The sequence below is a fragment of the Mobula birostris genome, chromosome 3 (assembly GCF_030028105.1).
Source record: "Mobula birostris isolate sMobBir1 chromosome 3, sMobBir1.hap1, whole genome shotgun sequence".
NCBI lineage: Eukaryota > Metazoa > Chordata > Chondrichthyes > Myliobatiformes > Myliobatidae > Mobula > Mobula birostris.
In genome coordinates, this window is record NC_092372.1 from 217,106,846 (window position 1) to 217,121,081 (window position 14,236).

A 14,236-nucleotide genomic window follows, 5' to 3' on the forward strand; every position below is an offset into this window, starting at 1 on the left:
ACATTAGCCATTTCCACCCTAAGAAAAATGTTTCTGGCTACCTACGCCTCTTATCATCTTGTACGCCTCTACTTGAAACATTGACAATTTCTTTCCTCCGACAGACACTACTTGACCCGTTGAGTTCTTCCAGCAGGTTATTTGTGGCTCCAGATTCCAGCATCAGAGGTTGTGAGTTCTATCTCTAACCCCCTTCGGCTCCCAGGGTACAGAATATTTATTCCTCAATCCCAGGGTTAATGCCCATCTGTTTCTGGCGCAGCACGGTGAGTGGCCTCTCCTGCTCCACACAAACCAATAGATGGTTAGGAAGAAGTGTTGGACTATGTTAGAGACATCATCCCACTACCACAACAAGCAAAAACTAAAATACCACGACTTGCTAATGAATTAAACTACTAGGCATACAAATGCATCCATTTTGTCAGACAGGGGTTATGAGGAGAGGGGGGATACGTAGGGATGCGATTTTGCCCGCCATGCTTCAAGCACATGGGACTGGGCTGTCATCTCTCTTTCCATCTTACCCTCATCCCTTCAAATCGTGACAAGGCTCTTAATGGTCTCAATGCTCTGAGTGTCCGAAGGGATTTAATGGCAGCTAGTTCAGCGTATCCCAAGGCATTAGCTGTTAGGCTGACTACTGAGACCTACGCAGAAACACAAACAAAACGAGAATCCATTCTGTTATCAAGCACTCTTCCACTGGGATAGGACACAGGGGCCGAGTGTCTGGGCACACCTCTTGGGGACTGGGGATTTCCCATCTGAAAACCAACCTGGTACCTGCTGAGAGAAAAACGTCACAAGTTCATGGTTGCGTGGAGGGGTTTGGGACTTGGGCACCTGGAGAAAGGAAGCGTTGATTTAACAAAAACGGCAGAGTCCCAACCTCACGTCTGCACATGCCACTGCAATATTTAACATCTGTGAATGCTGCCACAACCCAGTGAGGCCAAATTGACAACAAGAACACTTCATAACAGGGAGAAGGGTGAAGTTGGTTCCAGGGAGAGAAAAGAAGGTCAGTAACCAGAGCACATGGAGTGGAGGTAATGGTCTCCAGAGGAGAGAGAATGAATGAATCTGGGATATGTTGTCTTAAAGGCAGATTCAATGGGAATCTTTGGAAAGGAATTTGATATTCACTTGGATTATTTGCTAGATTTTGGGAGAACAGAGTAGAGTTGTAGAATCGTAGAGTCATATAGTTCGGAAACAGGCCCTTCGGCCCAACTGGTCCATGCTGATTCCCGTCTAAGGTAGTCCCATTTGCCTACCTTTAGTCCGTATCCCTCTAAACTTTTCCTATCCATGTTCTTGTCCAGGTACATTTTAACTACCTGCCTCAACCACTTCCTCCGGCAGCTCGTTCCAAATACTGACCCCCCTTTGGGTGAAAATGTTGCCCCTTGGGTTCCTATTTTAACCTCTCCCTTCACACCCATGGTCTTGATTACTAGATTACCCAACCCCTGAGTTCACCCTTTCTATGCCCCTCATGATTTTATACACCTCTATCAGATCACTCTTCTGTTCCTATACCCCAATAGTAAAAGTCCCAACCTCAGTATGGGCGGTGAGTTTCAGTGAAACAATGATCCAGCAGTGAGCTAACGTGCCCCTTCTCCTATTATTTTTATACTTACAACTTTGAGGGAGAAATCCCATAGCCCCTCCACCTCCACTATTTCCCAGTAATCAACTCACCTACACTACAGGTAACTTATAATAACCAATTCCAACAGGATATCTTTGGGGTGTGAGAGGAAACTGGAGCACTTGGCGAATGCTCACAGAGGCATGGGTATTCCACACAGACAACACCCAAGGGTGGGATCAAAACGAGACCCTGCACTGCGTGGGCGGCTGCAGAACTAGCAATAGCTCCACTCAGGTTGAAATGGATTCAAGTGGAGATTTCAAGGTTCTTATTGCTGAGTGAGTTGCTGTCAAATCTATTTCTCCATGCTCTCTGTTGTGTTGGTCAGACTTTCAAACTCCTGCACAGTCTCTCTCCTTACCCCACCATCAGCGACTGTTCTCCATAATTCTGAGATTACATCTGACTGGAAATATTCCCTCAGTAAATATCACAAGAATAATGAGCAAAAAGACAGCGCTGAAAGTCGCAGAGAGCCGAATGAGATAACAGGCTAATAGGGACACATGCTCACAGAAACACCTGAGCCTCTGGTCTTTGGAGTCTACTTGGAGCAATGGGCATGTCCCCACCCCCTTATACGACCAGGTTCTGGGTAATCGTTTGGGCTCTATGCAAGACATGTACCAGAGTGAAGTTGGGACTCCACCAAGCCTTAGAGTGGCTTGAAGCAACATTTCTGAGAGGAATCTGGAAAAGCTGTACAGATGAGAGAAAGACCGTGTCAATACCAGCATAGCAGTGTCCCCCTTTTGCCGCGTGTTAGTATTTACGCAGGAGATGCTGTTAATATGGTCAGAGAGCTACATATTACAGTTGGCCTTACCCTCATGCCTTCAAATCTGGACAAGGCTCGAAGAGGTCTCAATGCCCTCAGGGTCCTGAGAGATTTCATGGTAACAAACTTGTCATAACCAAGAGCCTTTGTCAAGAGGCAAACAACAGAAATCTGTGCAGATTGAACGGAACGGAATGGAATGTTATCCACGCGGTGCAGTTTCAAACTGTTAGGAAAATGTGGAGATCACAATCAAAGGGCACATTGCAACATTCAACAAGACCTGTGAGGCTCTGGGTTAAACACTAAAACAGCCACTACATGGGCCTTCTTAGGTTAGCTGGATAAAACAAAAATAAAGGAATTAGGGAGCAGCAAATCATAAACACAGGAGATTCTGCAGATGCTGGAAATCCAGAGCAACACAGGCAAAATGCTGGAGGAACTCAGCAGGTCAGGCAGCTTCTATGGAGGGGAACAACCAGTCAACGTTTTGGGCTGAGACTCTTCATCCGGTCTGGAAAGGAAGGGGGAAGGAGACAGGACCAGGAGGTGGGGAAGCGAAAGGAGTGCAAGCTGGCAGGCGATAGGTGAGACAGCTGAGGGTAAAGGTTGGTGGGTGAGAGGGTAAAGGTTGGTGGGTGAGAGGGTAAAGATTGGTGGGTGAAAGGGGGAAGGTTGGTGGGTGAGAGGGGGACTGAAGTGAGAAGCTGGGAGGTGATAGGTGAGACAGCTGAGGGGGAAGGTTGGTGGGTGAAAGGGGGACTGAAGTGAGAAGCTGGGAGGTGATAGGTGAGACAGCTGAGGGGGAAGGTTGGTGGGTGAGAGAGAAGGACTGAAGTGAGAAGCTGGGAGGTGATAGGTGAGACAGCTGAGGGTAAAGGTTGGTGGGTGAGAGGGTAAAGGTTGGTAGGTGAAAGGGGGAAGGTTGGTGGGTGAGAGGGGGACTGAAGTGAGAAGCTGGGAGGCGATAGGTGAGACAGCTGAGGGGGAAGGTTGGTGGGTGAGAGAGAAGGACTGAAGTGAGAAGCTGGGAGGCGGTAGGTGAGACAGCTGAGGGGGAAGGTTGGTGGGTGAAAGGGGGACTGAAGTGAGAAGCTGGGAGGTGATAGGTGAGACAGCTGAGGGGGAAGGTTGGTGGGTGAGAGAAGGACTGAAGTGAGAAGCTGGGAGGTGATAGGTGAGACAGCTGAGGGTAAAGGTTGGTGGGTGAGAGGGTAAAGGTTGGTAGGTGAAAGGGGGAAGGTTGGTGGGTGAGAGGGGGACTGAAGTGAGAAGCTGGGAGGTGATAGGTGAAACAGCTGAGGGGGAAGGTTGGTGGGTGAGAGTGGGAAGGTTGGTGGGTGAGAGAAGGACTGAAGTGAGAAGCTGGGAGGCGATAGGTGAGACAGCTGAGGGGGAAGGTTGGTGGGTGAAAGGGGGACTGAAGTGAGAAGCTGGGAGGTGATAGGTGAGACAGCTGAGGGGGAAGGTTGGTGGGTGAGAGAGAAGGACTGAAGTGAGAAGCTGGGAGGTGATAGGTGAGACAGCTGAGGGTAAAGGTTGGTGGGTGAGAGGGTAAAGGTTGGTAGGTGAAAGGGGAAGGTTGGTGGGTGAGAGGGGGACTGAAGTGAGAAGCTGGGAGGTGATAGGTGAGACAGCTGAGGGGGAAGGTTGGTGGGTGAGAGAGAAGGACTGAAGTGAGAAGCTGGGAGGCGATAGGTGAGACAGCTGAGGGGGAAGGTTGGTGGGTGAAAGGGGGACTGAAGTGAGAAGCTGGGAGGTGATAGGTGAGATAGCTGAGGGGGAAGGTTGGTGGGTGAGAGAGAAGGACTGAAGTGAGAAGCTGGGAGGTGATAGGTGAGACAGCTGAGGGTAAAGGTTGGTGGGTGAGAGGGTAAAGGTTGGTAGGTGAAAGGGGGAAGGTTGGTGGGTGAGAGGGGGACTGAAGTGAGAAGCTGGGAGGTGATAGGTGAAACAGCTGAGGGGGAAGGTTGGTGGGTGAGAGTGGGAAGGTTGGTGGGTGAGAGAAGGACTGAAGTGAGAAGCTGGGAGGTGATAGGTGAGACAGCTGAGGGGGAAGATTGGTGGGTGAGAGGGGGAAGGTTGGTGGGTGAGAGAAGGACTGAAGTGAGAAGCTGGGAGGTGATAGGTGAGACAGCTGAGGGGGAAGGTTGGTGGGTGAGAGGGGGACTGAAGTGAGAAGCTGGGAGGTGATAGGTGAGACAGCTGAGGGGCAAGGTTGGTGGGTGAGAGGGGGCTGAAGTGAGAAGCTGGGAGGTGATAGGTGAGACAGCTGAGGGGGAAGGTTGGTGGGTGAGAGGGGGACTGAAGTGAGAAGCTGGGAGGTGATTGGTGAGATAGCTGAGGGGGAAGGTTGGTGGGTGAGAGGGGGACTGAAGTGAGAAGCTGGGAGGTGATAGGTGAGACAACTGAGGGGGAAGGTTGGTGGGTGAGAGAAGGACTGAAGTGAGAAGCTGGGAGGTGATAGGTGAGACAGCTGAGGGGGAAGGTTGGTGGGTGAGAGAAGGACTGAAGTGAGAAGCTGGGAGGTGATAGGTGAGACAGCTGAGGGGGAAGGTTGGTGGGTGAGAGGGGGACTGAAGTGAAAAGCGGGAGGTGATAGGTGAGACAACTGAGGGGCAAGGTTGGTGGGTGAGAGGGGGACTGAAGTGAGAAGCTGGGAGGCGATAGGTGAGACAGCTGAGGGGGAAGGTTGGTGGGTGAAAGGGACTGAAGTGAGAAGCTGGGAGGTGATAGGTGAGACAGCTGAGGGGGAAGGTTGGTGGGTGAGAGAGGGACCGAAGTGAGAAGCTGGGAGGTGATAGGTGAGACAACTGAGAGGGAAGGTTGGTGGGTGAGAGAAGGACTGAAGTGAGAAGCTGGGAGGCGATAGGTGAGACAGCTGAGGGGGAAGGTTGGTGGGTGAGAGGGTAAAGGTTGGTGGGTGAGAGGGGGACTGAAGTGAGAAGCTGGGAGGTGATAGGTGAGACAGCTGAGGGGGAAGGTTGGTGGGTGAGAGGGGGACTGAAGTGAGAAGCTGGCAGGCGATAGGTGAGACAGCTGAGGGGGAAGGTTGGTGGGTGAGAGAGGGACCGGTGAGAAGCTGGGAGGTGATAGGTGAGACAACTGAGGGGCAAGGTTGGTGGGTGAGAGGGGGACTGAAGTGAGAAGCTGGCAGGCGGTAGGTGAGACAGCTGAGAGGGAAGGTTGGTGGGTGAGAGAGAAGGACTGATTGAGAAGCTGGGAGGCGATAGGTGAGACAGCTGAAGGGGAAGGTTGGTGGGTGAGAGAGGGACTGAAGTGAGAAGCTGGGAGGTGATAGGTGAGACAGCTGAGGGTAAAGATTGGTGGGTGAGAGGGTAAAGGTTGGTGGGTGAAAGGGGGAAGGTTGGTGGGTGAGAGGGGGACTGAAGTGAGAAGCTGGGAGGTGATAGGTGAGACAGCTGAGGGGGAAGGTTGGTGGGTGAGAGGGGGACTGAAGTGAGAAGCTGGCAGGCGATAGGTGAGACAGCTGAGGGGGAAGGTTGATGGGTGAGAGAGGGACCGGTGAGAAGCTGGGAGGTGATAGGTGAGACAACTGAGGGGCAAGGTTGGTGGGTGAGAGGGGGACTGAAGTGAGAAGCTGGCAGGCGATAGGTGAGACAGCTGAGGGGGAAGGTTGATGGGTGAGAGAGAAGGACTGAAGTGAGAAGCTGGCAGGCGGTAGGTGAGACAGCTGAGGGGGAAGGTTGGTGGGTGAGAGAGAAGGACTGAAGTGAGAAGCTGTGAGGCGATAGGTGAGACAGCTGAGGGGGAAGGTTGGTGGGTGAGAGGGGGACTGAAGTGAGAAGCTGGGAGGCGATAGGTGAGACAGCTGAGGGGGAAGGTTGGTGGGTGAGAGGTGGAAGGTTGGTGGGTGAGAGAAGGACTGAAGTGAGAAGCTGGGAGGCGATAGGTGAGACAGCTGAGGGGGAAGGTTGGTGGGTGAGAGAAGGACTGAAGTGAGAAGCTGGGAGGTGATAGGTGAAACAGCTGAGGGGGAAGGTTGGTGGGTGAGAGAGGGACTGAAGCGAGAAGCTGGGAGGTGATAGGTGAGACAGCTGAGGGGGAAGGTTGGTGGGTGAGAGGGGGACTGAAGTGAGAAGCTGGGAGGTGGTAGGTTGAAGGAGAAGGAATCTGATAGGATAGGAGAGTGGACTATGAGAGACAGGAGAAGGAGAGGGGCACCAGAGTGAGATGATGGGCAGATGAGGACAAGAGAAGAGGTAAGGGGAGCCAGAATGGAGAATGGAAAAAGAGAGAGGGGAGGGAGAAATGTCAGGAAGTTAGAGAAATCGATTTTCATACCGTCAGGTTGGAGGAATATGAACTGTTGCTCCTCCACCCAGACAGTGGCCTCCTCGAGGCAGTAGAGGGGGCCATGGACTGACATGTCAGAATGTGAATGGGAAGTAGAATTAAAATGGGTGGCCTCCAGGAAATTCTACCTTTCTTGGGTTACCTTCAACAGAACCAACTCATTATCCACTGGGATCAACCAATTTCCCCCGGGATCAATGAAGAATGACTATGACTATGACTATTATCGAAAGAATATTGTCATCTGTGGGTTCTGATGGATAAGGAGCCATTTCAAGTCTGGCTGTAACAGAGGCGAGGAGTACCCAACCTTGTTTACGTATATTCTCATGAAACAGAAGTCTATTCAGCCCATTGAGTCTCTGTCAGCTCTCTAAGCAAGCCCCATCACTCCAATTCTACATGTCAGACTGGAAAACACTGCAGAAGTTTGCAAACTCAACCAGTTCAATCTTGGGCACTAGCCTCCCCACCATCAAGAATATCTTCAAAGGTGCTGCTTCAGAACGGTGGCATCCATCGTTAAAGACCCCCATCACCCAGGATATATATATGCACACACGTGTGTGTGTGTGTGTGTGTGTGTTTAGTAGCCACTTTATTAGGTACAAATGATCGTTATACAGTCAAAGTCATTCCGATCACATTTAGAAACATAGAAAACATTCAGCACAATACAGGCCCTTCGGCCCACAAAGCTGTGCTGAACATGTCCTTACCTTAGAACTACCCTAGGCTTACCCATAGCCCTCTATTTTTCTAAGCTCCATGTACCTATCCAGGAGTCTCTTAAAAGACCTTATCGTTTCCGCCTCCACCACCGCTGCCGGCAGCCCATTCCACACACTCATCACTCTCTGTGTAAAGAAACATACTCCAAGATCTCCTCTGTACCTGCTTCCAAGCACCTTAAATCTCTGCCCTCTCGTTCTAGCCATTTCAGCCCCGGGAAAAAGCCTCTGACTATCCACATGAACAATGCCCCTCATTATCTTGTACACCTCTATCAGGTCACCTCTCATCCTCCGTCACTCCATGGAGAAAAGGCCAGGTTCACTCAACCTATTCTCATAGGGCATGCTCCCCAATCCAGGCAACATCCTTGTAAATCTCCTCTGCACCTTTTCTATGGTTCCCATGTCCTTCCTGTAGTGAGGCGACCAGAACTGAGCACAGAACTGCAAGTGGGGTCTGACCAGGGTCCTATATAGCTGCAACATTATCTCTTGGCTCTTAAACTCAACCCCATGGTTGATGAAGGCCAATGCAGCGTATGCCTTCTTAACCCCAGAGTCAACCTGCGTAGCAGCTTTGAGTGTCCTATGGACTCAGACTGGTTTATAATATAATTTCCTGGGCTATCTCTACTCCCTTTCTTGAATAAGGGAACAACATCCACAACCGTCCAATCCTCTGGAACCTCTCCCATCCTCACTGACGATGCAAAGATCATCAATCACTAGAGGCTCAGCAATCTCCTACCTCACTTCCCACAGTAGACTGGGGTACATCCCATCCGGTCCCAGTGATTTATCCAACTTAATGCTTTCCATAAGCTCCATCACATCCTCTTCCTTAATATCTACATGCTGAAGCTTTTCAATCCGCTGCAAGTCATCCCTACAATCGCCAAGATCCTTTTCTGTAGTGAATACTGAAGCAAAGTATTCATTAAGTACCTCTGCTATTTCCTCCGGTTCCATACACACTTTTCCACTGTCACACTTGATTGGTCCTATTCTCTCATGTCGTATCCTCTTGCTCTTCACAGATATATAGCTGCAACATTACCTCTCGGCTCCTAAACTCAATCCCACGATTGATGAAGGCCAATGCACCGTATGCTTTCTTAACCATAGAGTCAACCTGCACAGCAGCTTTGAGTGTCCTATGGACTTGGACCCCAAGATCCCTCTGATCTTCCACACTGCCAAGAGTCTTACCATTAATCCTATATTCTGCCATCATATTTGACCTATCAAAATGAACCACCTCACACTTATCTGAATTGAACTGCATCTGCCACTTCTCAGCCCAGTTTTGCATCCTATCAATGTCCCACTGTAACCTCTGACAGCCCTCCACACTATCCACAACACCCCCAACCTTTGTGTCACCAGCAAATTTACTGATCCACCCCTCCACTTCTTCAGCTAGGTCATTTATAAAAATCACGAAGAGTTGGGGTTCCAGAAAAGATCCCTGAGGCACACCACTGGTCACCGACCTCCATGCAGAATATGACCCATCTACAACTACTCATTGCCTTCTGTGTTAAAGCTAGTTCTGGATCCACAAAGCAATGTTCCCTTGGATCCCATGCCTCCCTACTTTCTCAATAAGCCTGGCATGGGGCGCCTTGTCAAATGCTTTGCTGAAATCCATATACACTACATCTACAAACTCTACCTTCATCAATATGTTTAGTCACATCCTCAAAAAATTCAATCAGGCTTGTAAGGCACGACCTGCCTTTCACAAATCTATGCTGACTATTCCTAATCATATTATGCTTCTCCAAATATTCATAAATCCTGCATCTCAGGATCTTCTCCATCAACTTACCAACCACTGAAGTAAGACTCACTGGTTTATAATTTCCTGGGCTATCTCTACTCCCTTTCTTGAATAAGGGAACAACATTTGCAATCCTCCAATCCTCCAGAACCTCTCCTGTCCCCATTGATGATGAAAAGATCATCGCCAGAGGCTCAGCAATCTCCTCCCTCGCCTCCTACAGTAGCATCTGGTCCCGGTGACTTATCCAACTTGATGCTTTCCAAAAGCTCCAGCATATCCTCTTTCTTAATACCTATATGCTCAAGCTTTTCATTTCTTCCCCATTCTGATGTTTGGTCTGAACAACAACCGAATCTCTTGACCATGTCTACATGCTTTTATGCTTTGAGCTGTTGCCACATGATTAGCTGATTAGATATTTGCATTAACGAATAACTGTACAGGTGTATATAATGAAGTGGCTACTGCATGTGTATATACAGATATATGGCAATTTAGAGTATGTTTATGATGTACTGTACTGCTGCTGCAAAACAATACATTTCATGACATACAGTATGTCGTCGAACATAGAAATCTACAGCACATTACAGGCCCTTTGGCCCACAATGTTGTGCTGACCACGTAACCTACTCTAGAAACTGCGTAGAATTTCCCTAGCGCAGAGCCCTCAATTTTACTAAGCTCCATGTACCTAACTAAGAGTCTCTTAAAAGACCCTGTTGTATCCACCTCCACTACGTTGCTGGCAGTGCATTCCACACACCCACCATTCTCTGTGTGAAAAATTTATCTCTGACATCCCCCTTGTACCTACTTCCAAGCAAGTTAAAACTGTGCCCCCTCATGTTAGCCATTTCTGTCTGGGAAAAAGCCTCTGGCTATGTATAGAGATATACACCTCTATTAGGTCACCTCTCATCCTCCATCTCTCCAAGGAGAAAAGGCCAAGTTCACTCAACCTATTCTCATAAGGCATGCTCTCCAATCCAGGCAACATCCTTGTAAATCTTCTCTACACTCTCTTTATAGTATCCACATCCTTCCTGTAGTGAGGTGAGCAGAACTGAACACAGTACTCCAAGTGGGGTCTGACCAATGTCTTATATATCTGTAATATTGCCTCACAGCTTTTAAATTCAATCCCACGGTTGAAGAAGGCCAACACACCATACGCCTTTTTAACAACACTGTCAACCTGTGCAGCAGCTTTGTGTGTCCTATGGACATGCACCCCAAGATCTCTCAGATACTCCACACTACCAAGAGTCTTACCATTAATATTATGTGTGTCTTCAAATTTGACCCACCAAAATGAACCAGTTCACACTTACCTGGGTTGAACTCCATCTGCCACTTCTCAGCCCAGTTCTGCATCCTATCAATGTTCTTCTGTAGTCTCTAACAACTCTCCAGACTATCCACAACACCCCAACCTTTGTTACTAACCCACTCTTCTACTTCTTCATCCAGGTCATTTATAAAAATCACATACAGGAGGGGACTCAGAACAGATCCCTGAGGCACACCACTGGTCACCATCCTCCATGCAGAATATGAACCATCCACAACCACTCTTTGCCTCTGTGGGCAAGCCAATTCTGGATCCACAAAGCAACGTCTCCTTGGATCCCATGCCTCCTTACATTCTGAAGGAGTCTTGCATGGGAACCTTATCAAATGCCTTACTGAAATCCAAATACATTACATCCACTGCTCTACCTTCATCAATGTGTTTTGTTACATCCTCAAAGAGTTCAATCAGGCTCGTAAGGCACAACCTGCCCTTGACAAAGCCATGCTGACTATCCCTAATCAGATTATGTCTCTCCAAATGCTCATAAATCCTGCCTCTCAGGACCTTCTCCAACTTGCCCACCACTGAAGTCAGACTCACTGGTCTCTAATTTCCTGGGTTATCTCTACTCTCTTGTCAGCGATAATTAACCTGATTCTGATTCTAAATTCCAAATAAACTCTTCTTTATGGCACTCCCACAGGCTCCCCTCAACTTCTGACACGGTGCAATTTACAATGGTCAATTAGCCTTTCAATCACATCTGACCCATGTCCTCTTCTCATTACTACCATCAGGGAGGAGGTATCGGAAGCTGAAGACACACACTCATCAATTTAGGAACAGCTTCTTCTCCTCCTCTGTCAGATTTCTGAACGGTCCATGAAGCCGTGAACGCCACCTCTCTATTCCTCATTCACACTGTTTATTTATTAATGTACTTAGTGAGTTATCACTTTTATGTCTTGAATCAGGGTTAACAGACCCACAGTCAGGTTTATTATCACTGTTTTGTGACAACAGTACAGTGTAAGATTAAAAAAAAAGTACTTCAAGTTACAATAAATAAATAATGTGGAGTAGGCCCTTTGACCCGCACCACCCCTGAGGATCCCAATTTAACCCTAACTTAACCACGGGACAATTTACAATCATCAGTTAACCTCCCTGATGTGTCTCTGGTCTGTGGGAGGAATCTGGAACTCGCAAGGATGTACAGACGCCTTACAGACCGCACCGGAATTGAACTCCAAACGCAGGAGCGTCCCGAGCTGCAGTAGCGTCCCATGCTGACTATCCCTAATCAGATTATTTCTCTCCAAATGCTCATAAATCTTGCCTCTCAGGATCTTCTCCAACTTGCTCACCACTGAAGGCAGACTCACTGGTCGATAATTTCCTGGGTTTTCCCATCCGTTATTTATTCTTTTTCTCTCTCTCCTTTTTCTCCCTCTGTCCCTCTGACTATACCCCTTTCCCATCCTCCGGGTTTTTTCCCCCTCCCCCTTGTCTTTCTCCCTGGGCCTCCTGGCCCATGATCCTCTCATATCCCTTTTGCCAATCACCTGTCCAGCTCTTGGCTCCATCCCTCCCCCTCCTGTCTTCTCCTATCATTTCGGATCTCCCTCTCCCCCTCCAACTTTCAAATCTCTTACTAACTCTTCCTTCAGTTAGTCCTGACGAAGGGTCTCAGCCCGAAACGTCGACTGTACCTCTTCCTAGAGATGCTGCCTGGCCTGCTGCGTTCACCAGCAACTTTGATGTGTGTTGCTTGATAGTGAGGTAGAGTTCATGGGTTCATTCGGAAATCTGATGGCAGAGTGGAAGAAGATGTTCCTGAAACACTGAGTGTGTGTCCTCATGCTCCTGTAGCTCCTCCCTGACGGTCGTCACAGGAAGACAGCACGTCGCAGAAGCAGCAGCTCCTTCATGGCGGGTGCCACCTTTCTGAGGTGTTGCCACTTGAAGATGTCCTTGATGGCGATGGATCTGAGTCTGTAATCCTCTGCAGCCTCCTGCAATCCTATGCATTGGGTCCTCTGTATCACCACACAACCTGTCAGAATTCACTCCACCGTACATCTGTAGAAATCTGCTGTGTTATGGCTGTGCCTGTTTCAGGGGGGACTGAGTCGTGATACCTCCCTGCCTACAGTGCTCACAGTGGGGGAAGATTAGACCCAGCACTTCCCTTTGGCCCCTCGCAACCTACTCCCCTGTGAAAACAAGGAAAGGGAGGTGGGGGCGGGTGGGGAACATGGAGGACTAGGGGAACTGAGCATCAGCTATTCTGGCATCTGATATTGCTGCTGAAACACTGCCCACTGGGGATCTCTCTGCGATTCAAGTTCCTGGGTGTCCTGGTCCAACCATATTGACCAAGCAAGCTCACCAAAGCCTCTACTTACCCAGAAGGCTAAAGAAATTGGTCATGTCACCGTCAACTCTTACTGTTTTGTAGTGATGCACTGTAGAAAGCATTCTGTCCGGATTGGTATGGCAACTGCTCTGCACGTGACCACAATAAACTGCAGACACAGCCCAGCACATCACAGGGACCAGCCTCCTCCCCATGGACTCTGTCTACACTTCTCTCTGCCTCAGTAAAGCAGCCAGTAAAATCAAAGACCCCATCCACCCAGGACATCCTCTCTTCTCCCATTTCCCATTGAGCTGATGGTACAAAATCCTGAAAGCATGTACCACCAAACTTGAACAGATCTCTTGTATGATATGATTGGCTCTTGGCTTCACAATCTACCTCATTATGATCTTTCACTTTATCAATATCTTCTATCTGCATTGCTATTATCTTACCTTATTCTATCTCAACGCACTCTGTAATGACTTGATCTGCATGGACACTGTGCAAGACAAGCTTTTCACTGTATCTTGGTACTGCAGACAACAATAAACCAATCCCAATTCCAATGTAATTGTCATTCTTTCCTCAGCCGGCTCTGAGGGATCATTCCACGGAGTAACCCCTGAGCAAGTGTTAAACCGGTTCTGACACTTGATAAAATGTTTGTGGGCAGCAGACTCTTCGAGCCAATCTGAGAATGCAACACAGACAAAATGCTGGAAGAACTCAACAAGTCAGGCAGCATCTATGGAGGGAACATTCTGGGCCAAGACCCTTCATTAATGCTACTACCTGGATGGCTCAAGACAGAACCCAAAGATAACAAAGTCCTCTCAATAAAGAAATTGCACCTTAAGTGACCTCAGGACATCCTAGTGAAGTCCTCTTGTTGGAGGGTGTATTTGTATACAGCCAACTCCCTCAAAGTGGGCTGAGATATTTAACCAGCCTCGGGTTTCTTGATATTGATCCAGGGATAATTATTGTCCAAGGCACTGGGATGAACACTTTCCTGAGGTAGTGTGGATTGGTTTAATGATTTGTCCCATGGATACTGGCCCAGTGTCGGCCCAGACGCAGGCATCGTGTCTCTGTAAGTGGGACTCCAGCACCAACCTGAGGTGTGGAAGAAGAGGTATCTTCTCACAGGCAAAAGAAGTAAAAGGAACTCAGCCTGTCAGGTGACATCTGTGGGGGGGAATGGACAGTTGTCATTTCCGGTCGAGACCCTTCATCTGGAATGCAGCTGAACCATCGTCCATCCATTTCCTTCCACAGACACTGTCTGACCTG

General features: G+C 48.8%; 1 protein-coding gene across 4 annotated transcripts in view; it reads right to left on the reverse strand.

The window, feature by feature from the left end:
- Positions 1-14,236, reverse strand: part of scn5lab (sodium channel, voltage gated, type V-like, alpha b) — a 480,040-nt gene that overhangs the window by 52,162 nt on the left and 413,642 nt on the right. For 2 of the 4 annotated variants that reach the window (XM_072254125.1, XM_072254126.1), the window contains exons 22-23: positions 2,490-2,612; positions 528-650 (exon numbers count right to left, since the gene is read on the reverse strand). The exons of 1 other annotated variant lie outside the window; for it this stretch is intronic. In XM_072254125.1, the coding sequence (XP_072110226.1) occupies positions 528-650; positions 2,490-2,612 (246 nt within the window). The remainder of the gene's footprint in view (positions 1-527; positions 651-2,489; positions 2,613-14,236) is intronic. One more of the 4 variants, XM_072254129.1, reaches the window with a different exon arrangement.